General features: G+C 44.5%; 1 protein-coding gene and 1 long non-coding RNA gene across 3 annotated transcripts; one reads left to right on the top strand and one right to left on the bottom strand.

The window, feature by feature from the left end:
• The first annotated feature begins 328 nt into the window (after window positions 1-328).
• Window positions 329-17100, top strand: RAD51C (RAD51 paralog C). 2 transcript variants are annotated; one of them, XM_077188656.1, is made up of 10 exons: window positions 329-559; window positions 1238-1496; window positions 2111-2277; window positions 3269-3402; window positions 5775-5906; window positions 8037-8103; window positions 10744-10804; window positions 13256-13316; window positions 13405-13466; window positions 16756-16893. In XM_077188656.1, the coding sequence occupies exons 1-9, from the start codon at window positions 442-444 to the stop codon at window positions 13426-13428; spliced, it is 1023 nt and encodes a 340-aa protein (XP_077044771.1). In that variant the 5' UTR covers window positions 329-441; the 3' UTR covers window positions 13429-13466; window positions 16756-16893. The 2 variants fall into 2 exon arrangements, with proteins under 2 accessions (XP_077044771.1, XP_054503013.1); XM_054647038.2 differs by lacking the exon at window positions 13405-13466 and having other exon boundaries at window positions 16756-17100.
• LOC143695539 (uncharacterized) lies at window positions 16988-24769 on the bottom strand. Its single transcript, XR_013184848.1, has 2 exons — window positions 24503-24769; window positions 16988-17674 (listed from the first exon to the last, which is right to left on the bottom strand). It is a non-coding gene; the product is annotated as an uncharacterized LOC143695539 (long non-coding RNA).
• Window positions 24770-24785: the final 16 nt, after the last annotated feature.

The following is a 24785-nucleotide window of genomic DNA, read 5'->3' as shown; positions in this document are numbered from 1 at the left end:
CCTGCAGAAATATCCAGAGATGGAAGGGGAAATCAGCCTCCTGCCCTCCCTCTCTCTCGGACGGGAGAGGCGACAACGCGGAGAACCTGCCAGGAGCAGCGTACCCTCCGGGGCACACAGGCGGGACAGACCCAGCGGCATTCCCGGATGGGCAATGCCCGCTCCAGCCCCTCGCGGAGCCCCGGACACCCGCGGCCCACGCGGCTCCGCTCACCCGCCGCCCGAACGGCCCCGACACGCGGGAACACCAGCGCGCATGCGCGGCGGCACCGCTCGCCCGCTTCGCGCCAGGGTGGGGCGGGGGCGGGGCCAGACCGGGAGGGGCGGGGCCGGTGGGCGGGGCCGGAGCGATCGCTTTCCCGGTACTCGGCCGGAGCGTGTCCGAGTCGTGTCCGGAGCGTGTCCGGAGCGATCCGGGCCGTGCCCGGTGCCGGTGTCCCCATGCAGCGGGAGGTGGGCACGCTGCCGCTGGCCCCCGCCCTGCGCGCACGCCTCGCCGCCGCCGGCTTCCAGACGGCGCAGGAGCTGCTGGACACCGGGCCCTGCGGCCTGAGCAAAGGTACCGGCGGCTTTCGGCCCCCCGGGGCCTCCCCGGGATCTTCCGGGCCCTTCCCCCTTCCCCGTCCCGGCCCCAGTGAGGCCTCTGGGAAATGGGCACAGTGAATAATAATAATAAAAAATAGAGGATTCTGGTAAAAGATCAGCTGACACTGATGGATGGAAATGGGATGCAGGAAAGCAGAGGGATTCTGTTAGGCTCATCTCTCGTCTTTCCCCAGCTTCCCTCCTCTTTTTACTATGTGATTTAAACAAAATAAGCCTGTTTGAAGTTAGAAAATTGCCTTTTTCAAGGAGTGTGTAGTGATTCCTCCCTGTGAGGGTGGGCAGGCCCTGGCACAGGGTGCCCAGAGCAGCTGTGGCTGCCCCTGGATCCCTGGCAGTGCCCAAGGCCAGGCTGGATGATGCTTGGACAACCTGAGACAGTGGAACGTGTCCCTGTCCATGGCAGGATGGAACTGAGTTGTCTTTACAGCCCCTTCCAACCCAAACCAGTCTGGGATTTTGATTTTCTAGTTTCATTGTCTACGACAATAACAGTTTGAAAATCACATTGTTAGTTCCAGGGCTGTGTGCATGTTATCCTGAGAGGGTGAACATGGAACATTTTGTGTCATGCTGTGGAATCAGTCGGTGCTTATAAAATAAAAGTGGTGTTTTGTGCTTTTGGCTTCTCTAGAAATTGGCATCTCCAGGGAAGAGGCACTGGAAGCGCTGCAGGTGGTGAGGCAGGAATGTCACGGGGACCCAGCAAGGACAGCTGGGGGATCAGGTGCCACCAGGAAATGCACAGCCCTGGAGCTTCTGGAAGAAGAGCAAACCCAGGGCTTCATCATCACCTTCTGTTCAGCACTGGACAACATCCTGGGAGGTGGAGTGCAGCTGACAAAAATCACCGAGATCTGCGGAGCACCCGGAGTTGGCAAAACGCAGCTGTGGTATTTCACTGTCCCGGGCCTTGTGTGCAGCCAGGAATCACTTTTTGTTCAACTCACCTAGGAAATGAGTCCATTTTTCTTGTTATCTGACTGCAATCTCTGACTCTTCTCCAGCAGTATAAATACAATGATGGTTGTACTGCTCCCTGTCCCGTGTATTCCTCAGCAGGAGGAATGCATGGGACAGGGAGTGAGCAGGGACAGCTCTGGGATGCAGATATTGATCCCTGTTTCACTTTCCTATGGCAGATCTCTGTTCCTATTTCCCAGGAGTGAGCTCTGGGATGCAGATATTGATCTCTGTTTCTGTTTCCCATGGCAGATCCCTGTTCCTATTTCCCAGGAGTGAGCTCTGGGATGCAGATATTGATCCCTATTTCCATTTCCCATGGCAGATCTCTGTTCCTATTTCCCAGGAGTGAGCTCTGGGATGCAGATATTGATCCCTATTTCCATTTCCCATGGCAGATCTCTGTTCCTATTTCCCAGGAGTGAGCTCTGGGATGCAGATATTGATCCCTATTTCCATTTCCCATGGCAGATCTCTGTTCCTATTTCCCAGGAGTGAGCTCTGGGATGCAGATACTGATCTCTGTTTCTGTTTCCCATGGCAGCATGCAGCTGGCCGTGGATGTCCAGATCCCCGAGTGCTTTGGGGGCGTTGCTGGAGAAGCTGTGTTCATTGACACTGAGGGGAGTTTTATGGTGGACAGAGTGGTGGACATTGCAGCTGCCTGTGTGCAGCACTGCCACCTCATTGCTGAAGCTCAGCAAGAAGAGGGTACGTTGTTGCCAAGTCATTTCTTTTCTGGAGGAGGCAAGGATGGAGTGAAACAAGTGGCTCGTAGGCTGCAGTGTTACTTTTGGAGTGTTTGCTGACAGCTTTTTATTTCCACCTCTGTGTATCAAACCCTGAACTACATCTGTGTCTGGAGCAGACTGGGCTGGGCTACTTCAAAAAGAATTATTTTTCTACAGGGTGATTTTGTGAACATTTTGGTCCTGGAGGTTTTAGGTGGTGTGGGGGGTTTTGATATTTGATCTTCCTCCTTTCCTCTTCCAATTTTTTAGCACCTTAATGATCATATTTGCAGCACCTTATTGGTCATATTTGCACCAGTTGAGCAAAACTGAGTGTTTTGTTTCAAAACACAGGAACAGGTAGGGAAAGGAAAGAGGAACAGCAGAATTTTATGAGGCAATGTTGCTGCTGAAGGCCCTTAGAGTAAAACCATAGCTGGAATTCAGCTCCTCCATAAAGTCCATATAGCCAAGCTGCTTTTAATAAGTTTTATTCTCAAAGTCATCAGTCTCCTGGGGATAAGGACACAACTTTTGTGTTACTCATGGAGAATTTATGCATCAAACTTCTGTTTGAACTGAGGTAAAGAGACACTGTATTAAATGAGGTACTGCCTGTATATTAAACAAGGGATGATTAATAGTCCCTGATGTCCTCTGGTGGCGTTCTGGCTTGAAAATGATTTACTGGAGAAGTTCTTGCTTCAGAAATAAATTTTTCATTGTTGGAGGCCTCCCTTGGAGGCTCCAGTGTGTCTGTGTGCAAATGCTGGGATAGCATCTGCTCCCCACCTTCCTGACTTTCAAGCCAGATGGAAAATATGTTTCCACACTCCTTACCTTGCCTGTTCTGTTTCTGGGGGCTTTGCTGTTGCTATGTGTGGAGGGCAGGCTCTGGTGGGATGATGAAAGTAACAATATGCTCGTACAGACTTCTGACTCATTTACTCGTCTGTTTGTTTTGTTCTCAGATCATGGGAAAGCTTTGGAGACTTTCTCTCTGGAAAATATCCTCTCTCACATCTATTACTTCCGTTGTCGTGACTACACAGAGCTGCTGGCCCAGGTCTACCTCCTGCCAGAATTCCTGTCAGAGCATTCCAAGGTGAGGCTCCTTGCAGGCTTGTCAGGAGGTGTCACTCATCTTCACACTGAAGAGTTTTTGTCTGCTGTAGTAACAGGAGTAAACACCTTGGTACCTCGTCAGCTTGGCAGTAAAATATTGGCTGATAGCAGAGTACAAATGTAAAGCCTTCTGCTTGTTTGCCTTTTCGTTCCCATCCCAATTTCTCTCAAGAGGAATTTGCTTTTGCCATCCTCCTGAATTTCCACTCTGAGTTGAGGACACTGGGTCTGTGCTGCCACATGTTCCTTTTCTGGGAGCACTGAGCTGTGAATCAGCACAGAACTGCTCTGCCCAAGAGCCTTCCAGCCAGGGGGTGTGTGCTGACCATGAGGGTGGCATCAGAAAGCCTTGGTGCCACTTTTTTGCCCTAAAAGAGCACTCAGGATCAGAAATATCCACCATTCAAGTGACTCTCCTTTTTTTCAGTGCATCTTCTGTTGCTACAAGCAACCAGAGCCTGCAGCTTGACTCTTGGGTGGACTGCAGCCAGAAAGTTTCTTAGTACCTAATGTCTTAGAGAAATGCTATTGTAAGGCAGATTTTCACCACCTCCCCTCCAGATTTCTGGGTTCTGCACTGCAGATCACTCCCTGTCAGATCTGGGAAATGTGACTGTGCCTTGTTCCATCAGAGCACAAATCAGTGTTGGATTAGAATGTCTTTTGCACATATTCCAAAATTTTTCATTGATGGGAGCTGTGGTGTTCTGGAAGACACAGATGGGAGCCTCACTTGTGCTCGGTGTAGTCTGGTATTCCCTTTCCCTGCCAGGTACTAACGGTGCCCTGTTGTGTTTGCTCTTGTGGAAAGTACATGGCTTCATTAGCACAGTTCCACTGGGCTGCAGCTCCCTGGAACCATCTGTGCTGATTATCTGGGCTTGGCCTGCAGCCTGAAGTGCTGAAGGTTGCAGAAGAACCACAAGACCTTCTGCTGATTCCTTGGACGGGCTAGAAGTGATTTGGCAGATTGCTCATTGCAGTCCAGCTCTCATTAAAATTAGTCTGATCCCTCTGGAGCCCAGTCTGGGACCACAGGAAGCCTCCAGATTTCAGGGTTTTTAGGAGAGGGAAAAAGTTGTAGAGGTTTAGAGATAAGAAAGATGTAGAGTTAGAGGTTCAAATGTGCCATTTGGAAACATGAACTCGTTTGAGATCTTGTTAATAATATGAGAAAGACTGTTAGAAAATAAAAAACCTGATTCTTTAAGGTCTGCTGAGCCAAGCTGGCATGGACAAGCCAGGTGTTACCAAGCTCTCTTTACACTTTAAATACTTTAGGTTTTCCTGTCTGCTCTCTGGGAGAAATTTCACTAAATTGCATCCTACCTGAACATAACTGTGATAGCCAAATTATATAACCATGTGTACATTCCTGTCTGGCATGAGTCATGTTTATGCTGTTAAATTTATTGTTCTTAAAGAAATGATACATGAGGAGAATGTACAGACTCGTGGAAAAGAATTTGTAGGAAGAAGGGAAAATGAGAATACGATTAATGTCTTCTTTTAATCCCAAATATTTAATCTTCTTTTGCAAATTAAGGGTTTTTTTTTCAGGTGGAGGCCCAGGACCATTTCACAGTGATGTCTGTGCAGGCTTGTATGTTCCAGTCATAAAGAGGTTTCCCAGTAATGAGTTAAATCAGTAATGCAGAAAATCAGGATTTTTGTGTTGTTTCCACTTTGTTATCTTGTGCAGTAATGCAGGAACTTGTGGACACCAGGGATTTTGAGTGCCATGTGAATATGCAGGCACTGTTAGACCATCCATCTCCCTCCTGTATTTCATACTTGGGTCATCAAAACAGCCACAACAAATGAAGTTAGAATAAATCAAAATCCCAGACTAATGTTTGTACAGTGTCTTGAGGGTGATGAGCCAGCAGCTGCAGCGTGCTCTGACTTCAGCTAATGATTGCTACAAAAGAAACAATTCAGCAAAGCAAACATCTTGAGACAAGATAGATCCTCAGCTCCAGGGCAGTGTACCTGGAATATCTTGAGGCATCTGTTAAACTGTGTGTTTCCAAGACAGGCCACTGATAACAGCTGAGTTATCTCAGCAGTGCCTCCAGGGAGCCTGAATTCTGATTCTGATTTGGATTTAATTTTTGAGGGAGAAGGTGAATTAATTGCTGTTTGTGGAGAGCTGACTGAAGTACAGTTCTGCTGTTTAATGATTATTTTCTCCAGCTTCTCCTCTGCAAGGCTTCAAGTCCAGCTTTGCCACTCGTGTTCACCTAAGGATGAAATAAAACATTCCAGTGCACGACAAAACACCTCTTGCTGTTTGTTGTCATTTTTTATAGGATGGTAATGACAGCTTTTGCTCTTTTCTGCTGCCTTTAGGTGCGGCTGGTGGTGATTGATGGAATTGCCTTTCCCTTCCGCCACGACTTTGAGGACCTGGCCCTGCGCACGCGGCTGCTGAACGGGCTGGCCCAGCAGCTCATCATCACAGCCAACGAGCACAGGGCAGCTGTGAGTCCAGGGCAGCCTTCCAGCCCACAAGATAATGCTTTTTATTACAAAGAATTAAGGAAATGTGTGTCTAAATAGCAAAATAAAACTGCAGTAATAGCCTCTGCAGTAATAGCCTCTGCAGTAATAGCCTCTGCATTCACTCTTGCCAGTTTAGTTGGTGAATATGGAGGGATCACAAAGGCAAAACATCTGAAAGGTGGGAAATTCCCAGACTTGCCAAAATAAGTGAAATTTGCATCAATGGCCTCCTTAATTAAGTGGCAGCATGGCATTTCTAATGCAGTTTCCCATTATCTCCAATGATTTGGTTGGACAAGGAATGCTCCTCTGGTGACTTTACCTACAGAAATACCTGGCAGCATTCAGCAGTTCCAACACAACTTTCCACTCTCTGTTTAAAAATAAACATTCCTAGGGAGGAAAACCACTTTATCTGCTGGATTGGCCTTCTCTCCTGGCATCCATGGAAACCCAGAGCCTCCTTCCTGGGCATTGTTTTACGTCACAGAAGGTCTGGAGGCAGCGGAGCCGCAGCCAGCAGATGGCACTGGGAAGCTGCAGCTGTTCCAGAAGTTGTTTTGGAAGTCTCTGACAGCTCAGAGAAGCATTGTTCAGGAATTGGAGCTTCCCCAGCCCTCAAAATGGTGCTGGTGTCTCTAACAGTGTCCAGGTGACTCGTGACCTTGTCACTCATAGCTCTCTGGTGCAGTTGGCTTTTGTTCCGAGCTGCTAAAAATAAAACTCCTCTGGTGCTTCCTCTGGGAGCTGTGGGAGGGGAAGAGCCCAGCATTCCCAAAGTGTCCTGACATGAGCTGTGGAGCTCCTTCCTGCTGCTCTGGGCACCAGGGAGATGATGTTCCAAGGTCTGCAGAGCCTCAGGTTTCCTGAGTGCTTTCCCCCACAGCTTGGTACCTGGTGACCTTGAACAGCAGCTGCTGTCATTGGACAATGCTTCCCTTTGGTCAAGGATAAAATATAGAAATCATTTCTTCTGAACCAGGCAGCACTTTAGTACAAAGTTGCTAAATAAACTCTTGCTAAAAGAGTCAGAGCTTCAGGAACGGTTTTGCTTGGATTTGCCCTCTTGTTAGTGGTGTCTGAGTTAGTTCCATGAGCTGTGAGCAGGCTAAATCCAGCCTGCATGCCAGGGATTGCTTGTCAGGCAGCTCTGGATGCTCTAATATGGAAGGAAGTCAGATCCTAAAGCTGGACTCAGCTTTAGTCAGGATGCCCAGCCCTTCACCAGCAGGGGGATGAGGAGGCTGTGTGGGGCTGTCACCATGCACTTGTGATGAGTTACTTCTCTAAAATGTGCAATATCCATGCTGGGCTCTCAGCTGTGTGAATGTTTCAGGCTCTGCTCAGTGGAGCTCTTTGCTCTCACACACTTTTCTGAGCTACTCCAGCAAGAATCCTCTGAGCATGTCAAACAATGGAACTCTCTAGGGTCTTAGATGGGTACAATTTTTCATTTTTAATGAACTTTGTCATTAATATTCCTGACTCTTTTCTGTCTCAGCCACCCCCACTTCTGCCAGGGATCTAACCTAGACTGTCTGTGAGCCTCCCACCAGTGATTGGGGCTGCGAAAACACTCCCCCACTCTGTCTGTTCCCTTCCATTCTGCTTTGTCTTGTACCCACTTGTGCATTTTTAGACTCCAAGGCACAGGAACTCAGTTAATCACCAGGCTAATGCACATTGGGAGCAGCAGCACCAAGTTCATTTACCCCAGGGACTGAGAGCTGGCTCCTCATGGAAGGCCAGTGCGAGTCAGCTGCAGCTAAACATAGATCCAAACAACATTTAGGACAAATGGTGTGGGATAAATAAGTTGTGTGAAGCTTGTCTTCCTTGGGGACGGAGAAATTGAGATTTCTTTAAAGTCTTGAATGAAAGAAATCTCCCATTCAAACCAAAAATACATTTTGCAGGGTACTCTTAATTTGTTTTGAAAAGATGAGGCCCCCTCACAGTTTCTCCTCATTACAGTTGCCAAGAGTTTTGCCTGAGTAATGCTTCATCAGTAAAAGCTTTTTTGAAAATTCCCTCTCTTCCCTCCCACCAGTAAGCTGATTTCCAGGAGATTTTAATTTTTTTTTTGTTTGTTTCTGTTTCCTCTTTCAGGTTGTTCTGACAAACCAAATGACAACGAGGATTGGACAAAGCCAGTCCACATTGGTACCTGCTTTAGGTAAGTGTTGAGCTTTGAGTTGAAAATGGATGTATGAGTTCCTTTCCTTTGGCTTTATGTACAAAGAGAAATCATCCAAAAATGTACCTGGGAGCTGTAAACCTCTAGCAGGGATGTGGTGAGGAGAAGGTTAAATCACTCAAACAAGAACCCAGCTTAATGGTTGCATACCCCAAACTAAGCTGCAATTTCCTAAATTCCCTGAGAAGCATTCAGTGCCTCTCCCAAACAGTTTAAATTGTTTATTTTCCCATTACCCTTGAACATGTCCCATTAATTATTTGCAAAGGCATTTCATATTTGCTGTATCACTGGGATTCTCTGCAGTTATGATGTAGAGGGAAGTTCTGTGGGGGATCCTCAGGCACAGCCTGCCCTGAGCCAGGTTAAAGATTTTTTTTTGCAGGCTGCTCAATTTTGCCCTGTAATGAGCAGATACCTCATCCATGCCTTTTTGCTGCAGTCACAGGGGAAAATAAAACAGTTCTGAAGTGGAGATTTCTACAAATTAAGGAAAGGTTCAGCATTTAAATCTTATTTCAGGCTGTAGCATTGCATTATTTTATGATTCACTTAAAGGGCACAAATTCTTCATTTTCTGTGAGCCAAGTAATGATTCCCTTGCTCTGGAGAGGAGAGAGAAGGGGACAGTACAAAGGCAAAGATGTTCCCAGAGTCTGTACAGGCACCAAACCATTTGGCAGAGAGAGAGGGTAAAATGAACAAACACAGCCCATCTCCTGCAGGAATGTGCAGAATGTGGAATTTGGAGCTGTGCAGGCAGACCCAGCTCCCAGGATCTGACCCTTTTTGTCAGTTTTGCCTCTTGCTCTCTGATGGATTATTTTTGGCAGCCTTTCTGGCTACAAACTCAATTAAAGCTAATAGGTTCTGTCTTTTTTCACTGGCCAGCATTGTTTGGGAGCTGTTGTGTTTATTGAGTCATGGGGACAGTAAAGAATGTGAAGACATTCAGGGGAGTTTATAATTCCCAGATATCCTGCCTTGCCTTGTGCATATTTTCTTTCACAAACAATTAATTTGACATGACCTCCTGTGGAGCTGGCTGTGCCTCTCCCCAGCGTGTGTGACCACAGCATTGTTAAACTCAGCAGTGTGAACTCTTCCAAAAATGCAGCTTGGTACCAGTTGGGAAAATATTTAACCAAGTGGTTTTGATGCCCTGCTCTGGAAAAATGGGGTTTCAAAAGTCTCATCATAAAGGCTAAAGAAGCTCCCACTCCTCCATGGTTTGGTGTAGCCAGAGGAACTCTTGAGGGAGGGGTCAGCAGCAAACCCCCAGGTAAAATCACTAAATTGGGTTTCTCCTCCCATTGACTGGTAAGCCTGAGAAACAGCTTTTTCATGAAAGCATTAATCTCTAAACTCTTATTCAGCTCCTGAGCAGAAGGGAAGATCTTAATTATGAGGGAAAAAAAAAAAAAAAAGAAAGAAAAAAGCACAGATGCTGCAAGGTATTAAGTCAGGAGCTTTATGAAGGGGACAGCTTTCTTTCCCACTAGTGATAGCTAAGCTGGGTGTTCCTAGACAATTCTACTAAATATATTTAGAAAGGAGGTCAAATATTAATCTACAGGCAGTTCAACTCAGAAATATCTCATTTTACAGTAGCATTTTTACTCATGTTCAATGCAGTTGGAAATCTGCTGGTGTGGAATTTGTAGCCATTGTAAAATGTGTTTTGATCTCTGCCTCAGAGCCATCTCTGAGAGCCAAAATCTTTAATCTCAACTCAGATGGAGTGGAGCAAGGTCTGGCAGGATGCCTAAAGGGTCTAGGTCTTCATTACAGTGGGATGATTTTTTTTTCCTTCTCTGTGCTCTGATAAATGCCAGAGCACAGGGGACACGAGGGGCTGGAGGTGTGGGGGAGCCCAGGGAGGGGAGGACAGCAAAGAGCAGGTGGACAGGGGAGACTTGACTGGTTTAAAATGCAATGCATCTGTGGAGTGCTGACAGGATAAACAGAGCAAAAAGCACCCAATAAAGATGTCTGTACATTGACTTGTGGTCAGATGGGAGCTGAGACATTGGGACTGAGCCCCTGGAGCAGGATAAAAATCTAAATTTCCTTCTCTCACACCTCCCTGCTCCTTGCTTTTGGTTGTTTTGCATTTTGCTGTCAGAAGCAGAAAACTGCTTCAGGGGCCCTTAATGCTTTAATAATGGTTGACTTTCTCCCAAAGCTGCCATCCCAGAGGGACTGATGTTTGCTCATAATTATGCCTGAGAGACAGAATATCACAGTTCTGAAGTAGGATTTAGACCTCCTCACCAGACTTCTTCAGTAGTAATTAGACAAATCTCTTCTTCAAGCTGCCTCTGTTTTCAAGACTTGTCTGGTACCTGTCCTTTATTAGGCATCCATGAAATTTTTCTACAAATATGGAAGCATTGCATCAAAGTTTCCATAAAACACACAGACTACAGAGGTTATTCCTCTTTTTAGGTCTATTTGTTGTGAAATCCTTGCAAGTATGAAAAAGATGTGATGCATCACTGCAAGAAAGGCAGATTTGTTTTAGTCATGGGGGGTTTTTGAAGATTAATTTCATTTCAGCTTGCTGATGGTGGTGTTGTAAGAGATAATGAATGATCTCTGTCATTTTGTGTTCCTCAGGAGAAAGCTGGGGACACGCTGCCACCGTCCGTTTGATCTTCCACTGGGACAACACTCAGAGGTGAGCAAAATGTGAGCAAAATCCACATAAACACAAGAATGGCACTGGAGAATCTTTCAGGCTGGCCATGGGGGCCAAGCAGGGGTTTGAATTTGGCTCCTGGCCTTGCTCTGCCACATCCCAGGCTCCTGAGGCTCAGGAATTGTCTCAGTGAGGGCTGAAGTGTCAGGCTCCTCCTCCCCACCATGGTGGGTCCTTCCTGACAAGGTGCCATGGTTTATAAAAGTGTAACATCCTCATGACAGTTGTTCAGACACAAGGATTTCTTTCACTATCTGCATCTTGCAAGATAGGGTTTGGTTTATTTTTTTTTTTTAATAAAACTCTTCTCATTTTAATGTGAATTTTTGCCATAGACTCAGTGCAAGTATTGAGCTGCTGGGTTACAAGGTGATTTTTATACCCCACTCTGAAGAGGTGCAATTTCAACAGTCTCATTATAAAGAACCTCCCACTCCTCCATGGTTGCTTGTAGCCACTATAATTTCTTTGAAAAGAATTTTTTTTTTGCTTCAGTGTTTTCATCCCCAGTCATTCCAAAGCCAGAGATGCCAGAGAAGGCTTTAAAGCCACCTGGGCTGTGACCCCCAGGACAGGCTGCTGACCCTGAGCTTCAGGAGTTGACCCTTCCAAAAAACAGTGTGAAATTCTGTTTGTTGCCATGAGACCTCCTCTGTTTCCTGGTTCTTTTCCCCACTCTTTATATTGCAAGGTCATTTCTCTTTCCTGGTCAGTTAAATTTGTCCTCTATGTAATATCACCATGCAGCAGCTTGAGATTAAGGAGCTGTGCTGCAATTCCCTAATCTTGTGCAAACAGTGAGCAAAAATGGTGCTAAAATGTTGTTTTGCAGTGTTTTGCTTGTTGAATTTGAAAGAAAAATGCAGTGACACTTTCTTGGGGAGTTTTGTTTTTAAATTCTAAGTTTGAAGGCAATGCAGGATGATTACAGCAGGCTGTTTAATTTGGAATTAAATTAACATCACTGATTAGTTAACCGTCTTTTTAGGACAAGTTGCATCAACATAATGATTACAGAGTGAACAAAAGTTAATTTTATATATGAAAAGAACTTTTTTTCTTCTGCAACAGAGCTAGGAAGGCTGCAGATAGAAGTTCCAGAAAACAAGCCAAGGAGAGACAAACCTGGCTTATTTACTGATGTGAATCTGCAGCTACCATGGAGTGGGGCCTGCAGAAACAGCAGTTCTGGATACAACTGTAAAAGCAGAAATAGCTCAATGCTGTCTTATTTTTGCACAGGCTGCCTGCAGCTGATGCTCCATTGTGATTTTGTTGGTTTTACATCAGGTTATTGAGGCACAAAGATCATTTGAGGATCCACTGCCTTTTTTAAAAATCATTTTTAAATGTGCTTTGGCCACTTTGATACCTGTCTCCTCCTTTCTCTCTACTCCTGAAAATGTCAGAGCTTAATTCTAAGGGTTCTCTTTGCTGGGAGGAATGATCCTGTTGAGTCAGAGGCTCCAGCTGAGCTCTTGTGAAAGCCTGGCTTCTGCAGCTCCAGATTTGGGCAATTTTGTCAAGTATAACCCAGCATTTGAGTGTTCTGAGGAATTCCCTGTGTAGCTAACATGAAGTGGCAGCGTTCCTCAGGCTGTAATTACGTGCTCTCTAATAGAATGGCACCTCAGGGAGGAAAAAACCCCCCGAAAATAATTAACAGGAGTTTTGGCAGGGTGTCTTGCTACAGAGAGCAGAACACTTTCTGGATTGGCTTATGTAAGTGTGAGTTTTGGGGAGGTGGGCACAGTGCAGCCCTCACAAGGGTTGAAAAGCCCTTTCCTTTTGAGCTGCTGTGCAATTTTCTCTCTGTATTATGCAAGCATATGCTGTAGAACACAAATCAAGGTGTATTGCTTAGAGTTTAAATGCAGCAAATCAGGGAAGTGTCAGAGGAGAAATAAAAAGGAAACTTATTTTCTCAAGGTTGTGCTGTGTGTCAGTGGCAAGGGCAGGCTTAGAAATAGAACATCTCCAGCCTCTGGGTTATATTGACAGGCTTGGGAAATCTCTGGAAAAAGCCTCCCTAGAAGTACTGGAATTCTTGCAGGTCTCTCACATCCTTGAGAGGGCAAAGAACAAGTGATTAATGGAGTAGGGAAGAGGTGTGCTCAAAACCTTTTTTGTTTGCATTTTAAGAAAGTGACATTTGGAATTAATTCATGATGAATATTGTTCCAAAAATGTCATCAAATACTGTGATGAAACAAGGCTAATTAATCATTCACTCTTTTTAGTAGGTCTAGATTGTGTTTGAGCTGACAGGTCATGTAAGGATGGGAATCCACAGTTTGAATGACCTATATGAAAATACATCCATAAGAATTCCACTGGTACTGTAGGAAAACGTGGGTCTGCCCACTGGGCTATTTGGAATTTTTATTACTGTATTAATTAATGCTAATTACCTGGGGTTTGTTTTGCCAGGTTGGCCACGTTGTACAAATCACCGAGCCAGAAGGAGTCCACCATAGCCTATGACATCACAGTGAGTGTCCCTGTGGGAGGGACATGCCCAGGAATGGCACCTGGAAAGGAATTTCACACAAATCTCACTGTGGGCTTTGCTTTCTTAGTGTTGTTTCTCAGCTGCCTTCTGAAGGGAGGTGGTTATACTGGGATAGCTCCAGATTTTGGGGTAATTTGCTCTTTTTCTCTTTAGAAAAGTGACCCAGCATTTTGTCTACTCAAAGTTAAAATACTTTTGATTTCCAGATCAAACTTTCAGGCAGCCTGTCCCCATCTGTTCTGCTGCTGTTTATTTTATCTGCCCCTGAAGTTAATTTTTGCCCTAAGTGCAGTTACCAAGAGCAATCTGAGCCTCATTTTGGGACCCCTGAACCATTGTCTCCCTGCTCAGGTAGGGTATGGTTTCTCAGGTGCCTTTTTGCATCTGTTCCAGCTGAGTTCATCTTTTTATGATGAGGATGACCAGAATTAAACCTGATATTCCAGAATCTCTCCAGTGCTTTGTTCCATAGGTGTTTCCCCACCTGTGCTTTATGTGTGGTGTAACCCATGTTGTGTTTATCCTACACTCACCCTACACCCAGCCAATATACAGATTTTTCTCTTCTGTCCCTATCACAGAAGGAGCTTCCAGCTTATGGCTGGAGTCCTTATTCATCCCCAGTTAAATCCTGTGATTATTTCCTATTGTGGAGTGCTTAGATACATATTAATGAGAGGAGATGCTGTCTAAGCTGTATTTAGGTTTAAAAAGACAGCACCATTCCATTCTTACCTCCTCAGATGTCACATCCATAGGTACAATTCCATAACTATTTGCTACTTGTCCTCATGGAAACACGTTGCCATAGCATTTTCTGCAGATTTTAATGCTGCCATCAGATGAGATCCTCAAACTTTCCAACAGAAATCAGGGTTTTTCCCCCCACTCCTGAATGTATTCACCAGGACAGAAGAAATACTGCAAATTTATAAAGACTGGAAGGGGAAGTGGGACTACATGCCAAGGTTGTTTGGATCATGTGATGTGAGTCCTTTTTTCTCCAGCTGACAAACAGATGGATTTTATCTCAGACAGTTTAATTGCCTTTTTCTTTCATTTTTGTAAGCACCCTAAAACAGCTATGCTCTCTTCTGTGTGAATGCACACTATCTTGAAATAGAGTTGAGAGTGAATACTAATCAAAGATTAGTTAATATTTAAGATTATCCCTGTGGTTTTTTTCCCTTAATCCTGATGAACTGCTTCAGCAGATGATTTCTTTTAGTAAAAAATTGTATTATCTCCATTTCTTTCATGAAATCCAGGTCTGATAACAGTTTGCTGTTATCATTTCTCATTCCATAGTTAAACTGAAAGATGTCAATACACGTCCAGTGTTTGCAAGTCAGATTTGTGTATAACCAGCAAACAAAAAGAAAGATATTAAAAAAATAATAATTCCTTAGAATTGTGCAGATGAGGTGCATTGGTACCATTGGCAAAGTGGCTGCTCAGTGCCCATGAGCTGATGAAATGTGTAAATTCATGAGTGAGCTCTGGGCTTTTTTTATCCTGTCCTTCTCAGCACATGGAGTCAGTCACCACTCTGAGGGGGCTGTGGAACTCCTCTCCCATGAAATCCCTTCTTCCACAGGCTGATAAGGATTCATTCTTAAATGCAGAGTATAGAAATGGAAATTGATTTATGCACAAGGGAGTAAGTAGCTGGGCTGATTCACCTGAATTTCCCAGGAATGTGACCTGATTATTTCATAGTGAAAGACAGAGACCCAGGATCTAAATTCTGGGTGGGAATTGTGTTTCCCTGAGGTGTGGAGGGTCTGTCAGGCCAGCACTGGGAGCAGTGCTCGGGTAATAAACACATCCACCCTTGCCAGTCTTGCTGCAGAGGGTGTAAATCCAGAGGACATTAAGGAATAATTCAAAATGAAAGACTGAGCTTTGTCCTTGGCTCCAGCAGCCACATCCTCACCATCTGAAAATCACTACCAAACTTCACAAAAATACACAAAATTCTTGTATTTTCAAGGTGCCTGCCTGTAGCCAAGTGCAAAATATCCATCCTGGACAGCCTGCTTTATGTTCTGGCCCTTCTAACCCCTGGAATGCTTTCACTGGGAGTCAGCATTCCGGATTAAGTGGATACTTGGCTACAGATCCACCTTTGTGCCTCAGGGAAATGGCAGAGATTAGATGTAGTGAAACATTAAACTTGAAGATTCCCCATTATGCTCTTTAGAATAACACTTGAGTTGCTTATAAATAGCAGAGGGGTTGCACAGATCCTGCCCTTGCAGCAGCTCTTGCTGTTTGTTCCTTTAAAAAGCCTGGGTTGGGTGAGGTGAGGCATTCAGAAATAGAAATACAGGGATGGAGACTTAAACAAGACATTTTGTTGGGATTTAGGATTGGTCTTGGTGTGGGACACGCTGGCATTTGGGAAGAGTCACCTCTGATGGTGATTCTGCCTTGCTTTCCTCACACTGCACCAGCCCAAAATGTCAGTGTGCCTGAAATGCTCTCGTCCCCACATTGTCTCTACCTGAGCATTTTGGATCAGCAGAGCAATTTTGTGTTCTGATTAATGCCTTTTCCTCTCTAAATCTGCACTGGGAGTCTTCACTGAGCTGTCAGCAGTGCTCTCTGCACAGCATTTGTCTGGAGATGGGAATTGAGAGAGTTGCAGGCTTCACACAACACACCATCTCCATCTGCATCCATGGCATGTTTAGCTAACTGACTTGGAGATCTTTCATATTTTAAAATGGTTAAAAATTAAATTGTGAGCTACAGTAACAGAAAATACAAGTGGTACTAGGCCAGATAGATCACTTCAAGCACTCTCCTGAGTAGCAGCATGTAGTTTTCACTTCTACATTTAGGTTTTGGCAGTCAAAGGTTTTCATCCCATTGTGTCCCATAAATTACTATGCTGGAACAGTCTTTGCAGTCTAGAGACAGATTCAGCTCTGCTGTTCTCTTACAATGTCTCATTGATGTTTTCAGTTCATTAAGTAGGTACATGGAACAAAAATATCCTAGGTTGTAGAAATTCACAGTTTTGTTTCTGAAAATGACTGAGGCAATTAATCCAGTCATCTCCTTGCTTCTGTGGGAGCTGATGGATTTGTCTTTTGATTTATTTAAATAGGCAACATAAGTTAATTTACAGAGAAGCAGTTTTTCATAGCCATAGGGGTGATAAACAGTAAAATGGAAGTGATAGCCTGGTTGGTGAAAATAAAATATCTTTAAAAAACAAAATGAGCAGACATGAGCTGGCACATGTGTTGTAAAGTTTGCAGTGCTGAGCTTAACCTGGTCTGTAAATATTCTGTGGCTGCTGATCCCCAATAAATGGCAGCATGATCCTTATTCTGATCTTCTGGGAACTGGTTCCTCATGCTCTCTATCCCTCCAAGCCTTAGCACATGATTTCCCTTTCACCTTCCAGCCCCATGGCTTCCGAGACGTGCAGCCTGCAGCTGCCACTGCCAGCACAGGAGGAGCTGAGCTCAACCCTCGGAAACGGCCTCGGACAGAGGAGGAGCAGCAGCAGTGACCCCAAAGTGACCCCAAAGTGATCCCAAAGTGACCCCAAAGTGACCCCAAAGTGGGGTCAGGTTAAAAACCTGCAGGAGAGCAGGGTGAACGTGCAGCCAAAGGCAGCCTGAGAGACTCCCAACTTCAGTTCTTGCTCTGGACTTTATTTTAATATTAAGACTGCAACGTGCAAATTTCTGTGGCACAAAATTTCTTTGTGTGTGGCATAATTGTACTTTTATAATAAAAATCTATGTTTTCTATAAGAAATTGCTTCAGCTTTTGGGCTGGGGCTTTTTTGTTTGGGTTTTTTTGGCGGGGGGGAGGTGGATGTGGGGGCCACAACTGCATCTTTTCACACTGGGTAAAAAGACAATGAAATGAAAGCCTCTAGCACAGCACATTTAGTGACAGGCATGTGGATCAGTCATCTGGCTTTGTGTGTACCTGAATTTTAAGGAGGTTGGATGCAGCACTGTGCTCTCCACAGGCTCAGAGCAGGACACAGGCAGTGGATGCTGGAAGAGAAATGCAGCTTTCAGTGCTACACCAGAGTGGGGCTTCAGCCCTCACCTGCTGCAAAGTCCTTGCTCAAGGACAGTCAAAGCTCTGCTTTGAACTTCTCCTTTATCCTGTGGTGGCAACAACAGAGATGAAAGGCTGGATCTGAAGGACAAAGGGTTTAATCCAGCACGATAATTTTATGTTCCTGTCTCAGTAAGTGGGAATATTTTACCGTGACTCAGGCTTGAACCAAACTGCTGCACAGCCATGACTTCCACGTTCTTCATTTCATTTCTTGCTGTGATCAGGATCTCTTTTGTTCGTGGCTGTAATAAAGGGGAAACCCAGACTTAGGCACCAGCAATATCAGCAGCTCCAGAGTCTAAACCCAGAGAATGAATCTACACTGAAAGCACAGCAGCTTTTTGTCCTCTTTTTATTAAGAGAAAACAAATCAAGGAGATTATTAGAGGAGAAGAAAGGTGCTGCACTGCAAAATAGTAATTACTTCAATTATGGGAAGTGTTTGTACACATGCACAGAGATGACCCCTTTTGGCAGAGCACTCGCTAACGTTAGAGCTGAGGAAACTCAGCCAGCAGCTAAATGGAGAATTCAAGTTGTGGGAGTCACTATCTTAAATTTTTTATTTAGTATACACTAAACTGACTTTCCCTTGAAATTAAATTCAGTGCTGAATCTGAGTCATAAAATCTCCCTATTCAAAAAAAAAAAAAAAAAGGAAAAAAAAAAAAGCAGTGGTTTTTGCATCATTATAGGGTTTAGATAAAAATTACATAATAAAATATTAAAGGGAAAAGTATTGAGTTGCCATGCAGCAAACTGGGCTGTGTCAAAATTTAAAAACTGTGAGTCAGGGAGAAGCTGTGAAGCAAGCAGGATGACATAGGGGAAGGGAGGCAGTGGGATCTGTGACTCAGACAAACATTTCAATGCAGGAGACACAGGCAAACAAAAGGATCCTGGCGCTTGTGATGTCAGCAGGCGAACGCTCCCGTTTGGGAATAAAACCTTCCTACGTCTGGCAGTGCAGGAGGAGGGGGGAGCCGGCACCGGGCTCTTGCCTACGTAGGCACGAGGAAAACCATCCATTAGGAATGTTGGGGCAGTATTTTCAGGAGCTCTCCTGGAGCCTGGTGATAGCTGCTGAGGGGTTTGGTAATTATGGAAAAATCCATTTCTCTCCGTGCATTGTGCTGGGATTTAACACCCTCCACACGTCCTTCCGTGTGTGAGCAGAGGAACTGTGTGGCTCCCTTATACTATTAATTTCAGCTGACTGGTGGTTTTAATTTTGTTTGTAGTAGAGTAGCATCCAGAAGCCCCAGCTGAGATGCTGATCCTGTTATAACAAGATAAATGGTCTTGGCTGAGTAAATGTTAGAGCTTCCAGTGTTATGGGCATCGTTATTCAAATAAAAAAGATGCACAGTTACTGGTTAACAGTGGGAGTTACAAAATGTCCAGAGGAAACATTGGAGGCTCTCTATGCTGAGATTTTTTAATTTTTCACTCTTTTTTTCCTATTGAAGCTATTATAAAAATCAGCTCTGCAGACCAGAACTGAGAGAAGGATCTGTTGGCGGAGACAAAATTAGATTAAATGAGCCAGATTTCGTTCTCATCTGCTGGAGACAAGGAAGCTGTTCCAGGCTCAGAATTGCAGAGAAAGAAAAAATTTGACCGTTGCCTCACCAGTAAATCTTCCATGGCAAGTTGATTTTTTCCCATATGTGCTTGGAATCCTCATGCATGTCACAGCATCAGTGCCCGACAGTGAGGGGCAGAAGAGAATTTTATTACTGCACAAAAAGTGAGATTCTAAGTAGCCAACCTCGTGGCACTGCATCAAAAAGAAAATGGGCTGTTTGATTTGCTGCTTAAGCCCCAGTTTGCTGAAAGCCAAGGGCTTTAACTGTCATGCTGAGTTTGAAATTATTCCATTTTGTGGGGACGGCATTTACTTGTGGTGGAGGAACTTATTTTGTCACCACAAGAAGAATCCAGATCCTACCACAGGCCTTGGCAACAGGCAAACACTGCGGTCACAGGAGAATTCTCAAGCCCTGAGTCCTGCTTTGAAACTCTTTCGTTTGGACAGGGAAAATAACAATTTATTTGTTCCTGTTTTGATGTGTTCTGCACCTTTTCCATTATGAAGTCCTGAGGAGCCAGCAAGCCTCTAAGTAGAGTAAATTGAAGAAAACATGGAGGAGAAATAGCTTAACTGGAGGTACAAAAGTGTAGCCAAGGTTCAAGGTAGGAAATCAGCCTCCTCTTGAAGTCAGCCACAAAGTGATTGACTCGTGTGGAAAGGAGATTTGGCCACTAACCTGAGTGCTGAATGCAGAGCTGAGAAAAGTACATCTAAATGATAACAACCATTTTCCTGCTCAGTTTCAGTTACTGTTCCTTCAGTCATTTTACAGGGGGACTACATTTAGGATCAGATTTATTCTCAGGTGTTTAATGGATTAACAACAAAGGTGAAGTCCTTACTGCCTGCTTTTGAACTCCACCCTTGTCCTGAACGAAAGTTGATAGAGAAGTTGGAAGGGCAAGTCATTGTGCTCCAGCTTCTCCAAAGAGACTCTTACCATGCTCAGGATAATAATTCTTTAGAATGGCAAATGAAGATGTGCAGTACTGTTTTAACATCTGATCATTCCATGGGAAATAAATGTGATAAGTTTAGAAGTATGGTTTGATGGTTCCTTATCCTTGAGAGAAATGGAATAAACAGAGCGCTGACACGGCAGTAACTATAACAGCAGGGAAATAACAGTTTCTGAAGAGAAAGACGAGAAGCAGGGGGTCAGCCCGTGTTCCCAAAGCAGCGGGGCCGCGCTAAGAGCCCCGCAGGGAGCCTGGCTGCAGGGGAATGTGGCGCTGGCAGTGGCCGCGAGCAGCCTGGCCAGCGCTGCTCCTCCTCCTCCTCCTCCTCCTCCGCAGCCCCGGGGCTCCAGGAACCGCTGCCAGCTGCTCCCTGCCCCGGGTTCCCTCTGCTGCTCCCGGGCTGGGCACTCGCTGCCCGTGGCTGCCGGCCATGCGCTCATTTGGGATGATGAGGGTCAGGGGAGCTGCCTTGCCCTGGCTGCTGCAAGCTGCCTGCCTTAATGTTCTCTCCTGAAGAATGAAATCACCGGGAACTGGCCCCTTGCCCAGGACTGAATTTCACCCACAAATGCACCCACTGTTAAACTGTCAGCTCCTGTCTTGCTTCCCACAAGCAAGAATTATTCCTACAATATCCACTATCTATCCGTGAGAGAGCCCAAGCTCTGCACAGTTTGAACTCTATCTGTTGAAATAATAAATGGCATTAAAAACCAATAGTTCCATCATCACAAAAGCAGTAAAAATGTTAGATTACGTGCCAAAATAATGCATAGAAAAGTCTGTATTTTAGTAAGTCAGGCTTCAAGAATTATAGCTAATACTGCTCATTTTTACAAGAATTACTTGCCATTGATTTAAACAGAGCCAAAGAAGCATTGGGATATTAAAAAAAAATCACATTTCAGTTTCAAACAATGAGAAGGGGGAATGTTTAAAATATTTTATAACATATATAGGAAAGTAAAAAAGAAACTCCACAGACCTCAGTGAGTGAATAGTTCTAATTGGGTCTGGATGTTTTTCTCAAAGGCCATGAATGTGCTGTTTGAATGCTTGCTCAGTTTCCATTATTTTGGAGGTTTAAATTTCTGACACATATCCCTCTAATACTCTTAATTTATTTAGTGTGAACTGCTGCAATTTTAGCAACACAGTTACAACTACACTCACTTAGTAATTCTTTTTGTATCATATATGTTACTAAATTAAAATGTTTTGGGCTAAAGTACAAGTTGTCTCCTTAGCAAGAAAATAATGTCTATAAAGTGCAGCGTGTCAATAAGAGATTGTAACACTTTTTTTTTACTAGATAAACTTACTGCTTACTACACTTTTGATAGTAAATATGTTACATCACATAAATCTCTCTCTTTAAAAGTCATTCATTCATTAGTTTGTGAGATGAACACAAGTTTCTGTGGTTAATTCATAGGGTTTGAGGCTGTTGAAAGAAGTTAGAACGAGCTGCATCCATGGGGTTTGAGAGGAACACTAATGCAAAGCACACCCTTTCCTGAACAGGGGTCTGAATGGAAGGCTGAAAATGGAATTTTCCTTTGGGATGGGACTGGAAATTTCCATGACAGCTGGAAGTGGGATTCAGGCCTGAAATCCCGTGTTTTGCAATGGATGGTGATGTTTCAGAATAATCTTTGACTATTAATCTGGAAAAGCTGACTTGACCTCAAAACTTTAAAAAAAAATAATAAGAGAAAGAAAAAGAGAGAATGACTTTGGTAGTTAGAAACACCCTAAAAAATCCTTATTATGGTCAAGGAGCCAGTAACAGTGTGGTGACAGAAGTTACTGAGCTTTTCAAAGCTGCAGTTGACCAGGCTGAACCTGAGACCATGAACTGCAGCTTGATGGATGTTGACTCTGTCAACAAGAGTCCTCTTGCTGTATCCCTTACAAATGCCTTTAGCCTTCAACTGGAATTATTACAACTGAATAGAGCTGCTAAAATTAATTCAGCTTTACTGCAAAAGCCCTACTTTTTAAAGGAAGAAGCCCTACTTTGAAGAGGCATTTACCATTGGATTTTTGCCATTAAGCTCATTTGAATGGTACCAGATCATGTGTCACAGGTATTGTCCAAGCATTCCTCATGAACCCTACCTGTCTCCTGTTTGTCAGCCCACAGGAGTCACTTCCAAGGGTTACAAAGAATTAAAAAGCATTTCTTTTTGCCCTCCATACAATTCAGGTCACCTCCCCAAGGCCTGTTCAAACCCTGCTTATTATTCAACAGCAAATGAGAAAGAGGAAGGCATCATTTTAAGGCTAAAATGAAACAGATTTCTTCCAAAACAATACTGCAAAATGTTCTTTTTTTAAAACAAAAAAAACCAACATTATTAAGATGAAAATTATACAAACACCTGGACTTCCTTCTCACATTAAGTGCAAGCCTTACTCTCCATATGATTTCCAATGGCCTCAGACCCAGAATGTTGGGAATTGTGAGTTTATTCCATCCACCTCCCCCCATCCCACAGGAACCACCCACCCAGGGATACCCAGAGCACAGCCAGGCACTCCAATTTTAGCTCCCAGAGTTCCTGAGCGCTCCAAACGTGTTGGAACAGCGCCGAGCCCACGCTCTGAGGGCCCAGTGGGTGCTCAGAGCTTCCTTTTCTGGGCAGGGTGGCTCCTCCTGGGGGAGCCGGGCACCCCAGTGCCCCCATGAAGAGCAGGGCCAGCAGAGCCTCCTGCCTGGCTCAGCCACCACCCACTGCCGCCGTCTGCTCCCTGTTCCAGCCTAATGGCAAAGCTTTCCCACCTTTTCCCTCTCACAAACAAATGTCAGCATGGCTTGGAGCCATCAGCTCTCTATTTAATACCACAGCAAAACAATCCTGGCTTGACCGTGGTGCCAAAAGTTGACAAAGTGTCCTGAGTGTGGAGTTCTACTCGATTTCATTTTAATTAGTGTCTTCTGCCACGAGACAAATGATGAAAAGCACATGGGGACTGCCAAGATGAATCAAGGACATCTGGTAACTTTAACATTTCAACATGAAGCAGAGTAGGTATTACTCCCAGATATTCTTCTGTGCTCTTTGAAACAACTAAAAAATACGTAAACTTAACACAAATTACGGGAAAAGGTTGCCTAAATTCTTTTGAATCTCTTCTTAGGGAGTTTTAATTGCTGTTTTTCATAAAACATGAAGCTGATCTTGCATCTTGTTGAATGAGCTGTGACTTCCCTAGGACATTGTAATAATAGGAATTTTTATAATTCTGATCATATTACATTAAGATTATCTGGATTATAGTTTCTTAGAAACTCCAATTGGCTCTGGATTCTGAGGGAAAAACAACTGATGATGAAGTTGAAACTGCTCTGTGATACTTGCATTGATATACATCCTCCCAGGGCTTGTGACTCACTGATGATGCAGAACACACAAACATAAAAAAAATAAAAACCAAAATCCAGCAATGACATCGTCAGCTGCAACTGGGAGCACTCTGCTCAAAAAGAACTGCAATGTTTCTTACCCTTCAATGTTTCTTACCCTTCAGTGTTTCTTACCCTTCAAACCCACCTGGCATTTGCTAAATAAATGAGTGTTAAATTGAAAATAAAGAAATGGCATAAAGAAAAATATTGCTTAGACATAACCTTTCAGGACAAGTGATGCGATTTTCTGTCACTGTCAGCTGTGAAGGACTAAGACTAACTGTGACAATCACATTTTTAACTCTCAGGGCTTTTACATATTCACAAGATCACAATTTGATCAGTCAATGCAGTTGCTGGAAATATTCTAAAATTAGTTTGGCTCTGAAATAACTCACCAAACAGAAGACAGATTTACAGGAGCACCCTGACATGCAGAGGTAATTGCTACAATGCAGAGAACAACAGGTTTCAGCAAGATACTGTCCCTGTTACAATACATAAAAATTTGAGGATCTTTTTGCATATGGGGCTCATGATTTGGCCATTTTTCAAGGTATATCTCACATTAAGGATATCGTTCCCTCCCATGTGTACAAGCTATTTTAAATGTGTGGCAATTATACCTGTTCATTAATTGTATTTATGGACCTGATAGCTCTGAAAATAGCTTCCCAGAGCAATGAATAAAACAAGCCAAAATGCCTTTCACAAATGAAAGACATTTATTAGACAGGAAGAGAATATTCACTACACTTTGTCTCCCACTGACAGGTTATCTTCTAAGTTTTAGTTGGTGTAGCATCTTCAGCTTCCCACAAATTCTCCTTTCCCAGAACATGGAATGAGTAGATATTGTGTAATATGTAATTTATCACAGGATCATGGAATGGTTTGTGTTGGAAGGGAGTTTAAAGATCATCTTTTCCAACCCCTGCCATGGGCAGGAACACTTTCCATTGAACCCGGGTGTTCAGAGCTCCATCCAACCTGTCCTTGGACACTTCCAGGGATGGGGCACCCACAGCTTCTCCGGGCAGCCTCTGCCGGGGCCTCACCACCCTCACAGCGAAGAATTCCTCCCGAACACCTGAACTAAACCTACCCTCTTCCTTTTTCATGGCCACTTCCCCTCACGCAAACACTCTCCGATGTCAAACCCGCTCTCCGAGGCTGCTCCTGGCCCCGGCCCGGGCCGCGGCTCGGCGGGACAGCGCCGTCCCCTCACGGCGGGGGCCCCGCTGCCGCCCCGGCCCCGCGCACCCTCCGGCAGCCGCGGAGGCGCCGGCGGCGGCGGCGGAAGCTCCAGGGAAGCCCCGAAGGAGGCAGGGATTAGGTAACAGGCGATGTGCGCTCAGGTTTCCTCCGGGTTCCTGTGAGGAACCTAC

The sequence above is a fragment of the Agelaius phoeniceus genome, chromosome 20 (genome assembly GCF_051311805.1).
Source record: "Agelaius phoeniceus isolate bAgePho1 chromosome 20, bAgePho1.hap1, whole genome shotgun sequence".
NCBI lineage: Eukaryota > Metazoa > Chordata > Aves > Passeriformes > Icteridae > Agelaius > Agelaius phoeniceus.
The sequence above is the reverse complement of the archived record's forward strand: the minus strand, read 5'-3'. Positions and strand labels throughout refer to the sequence as shown.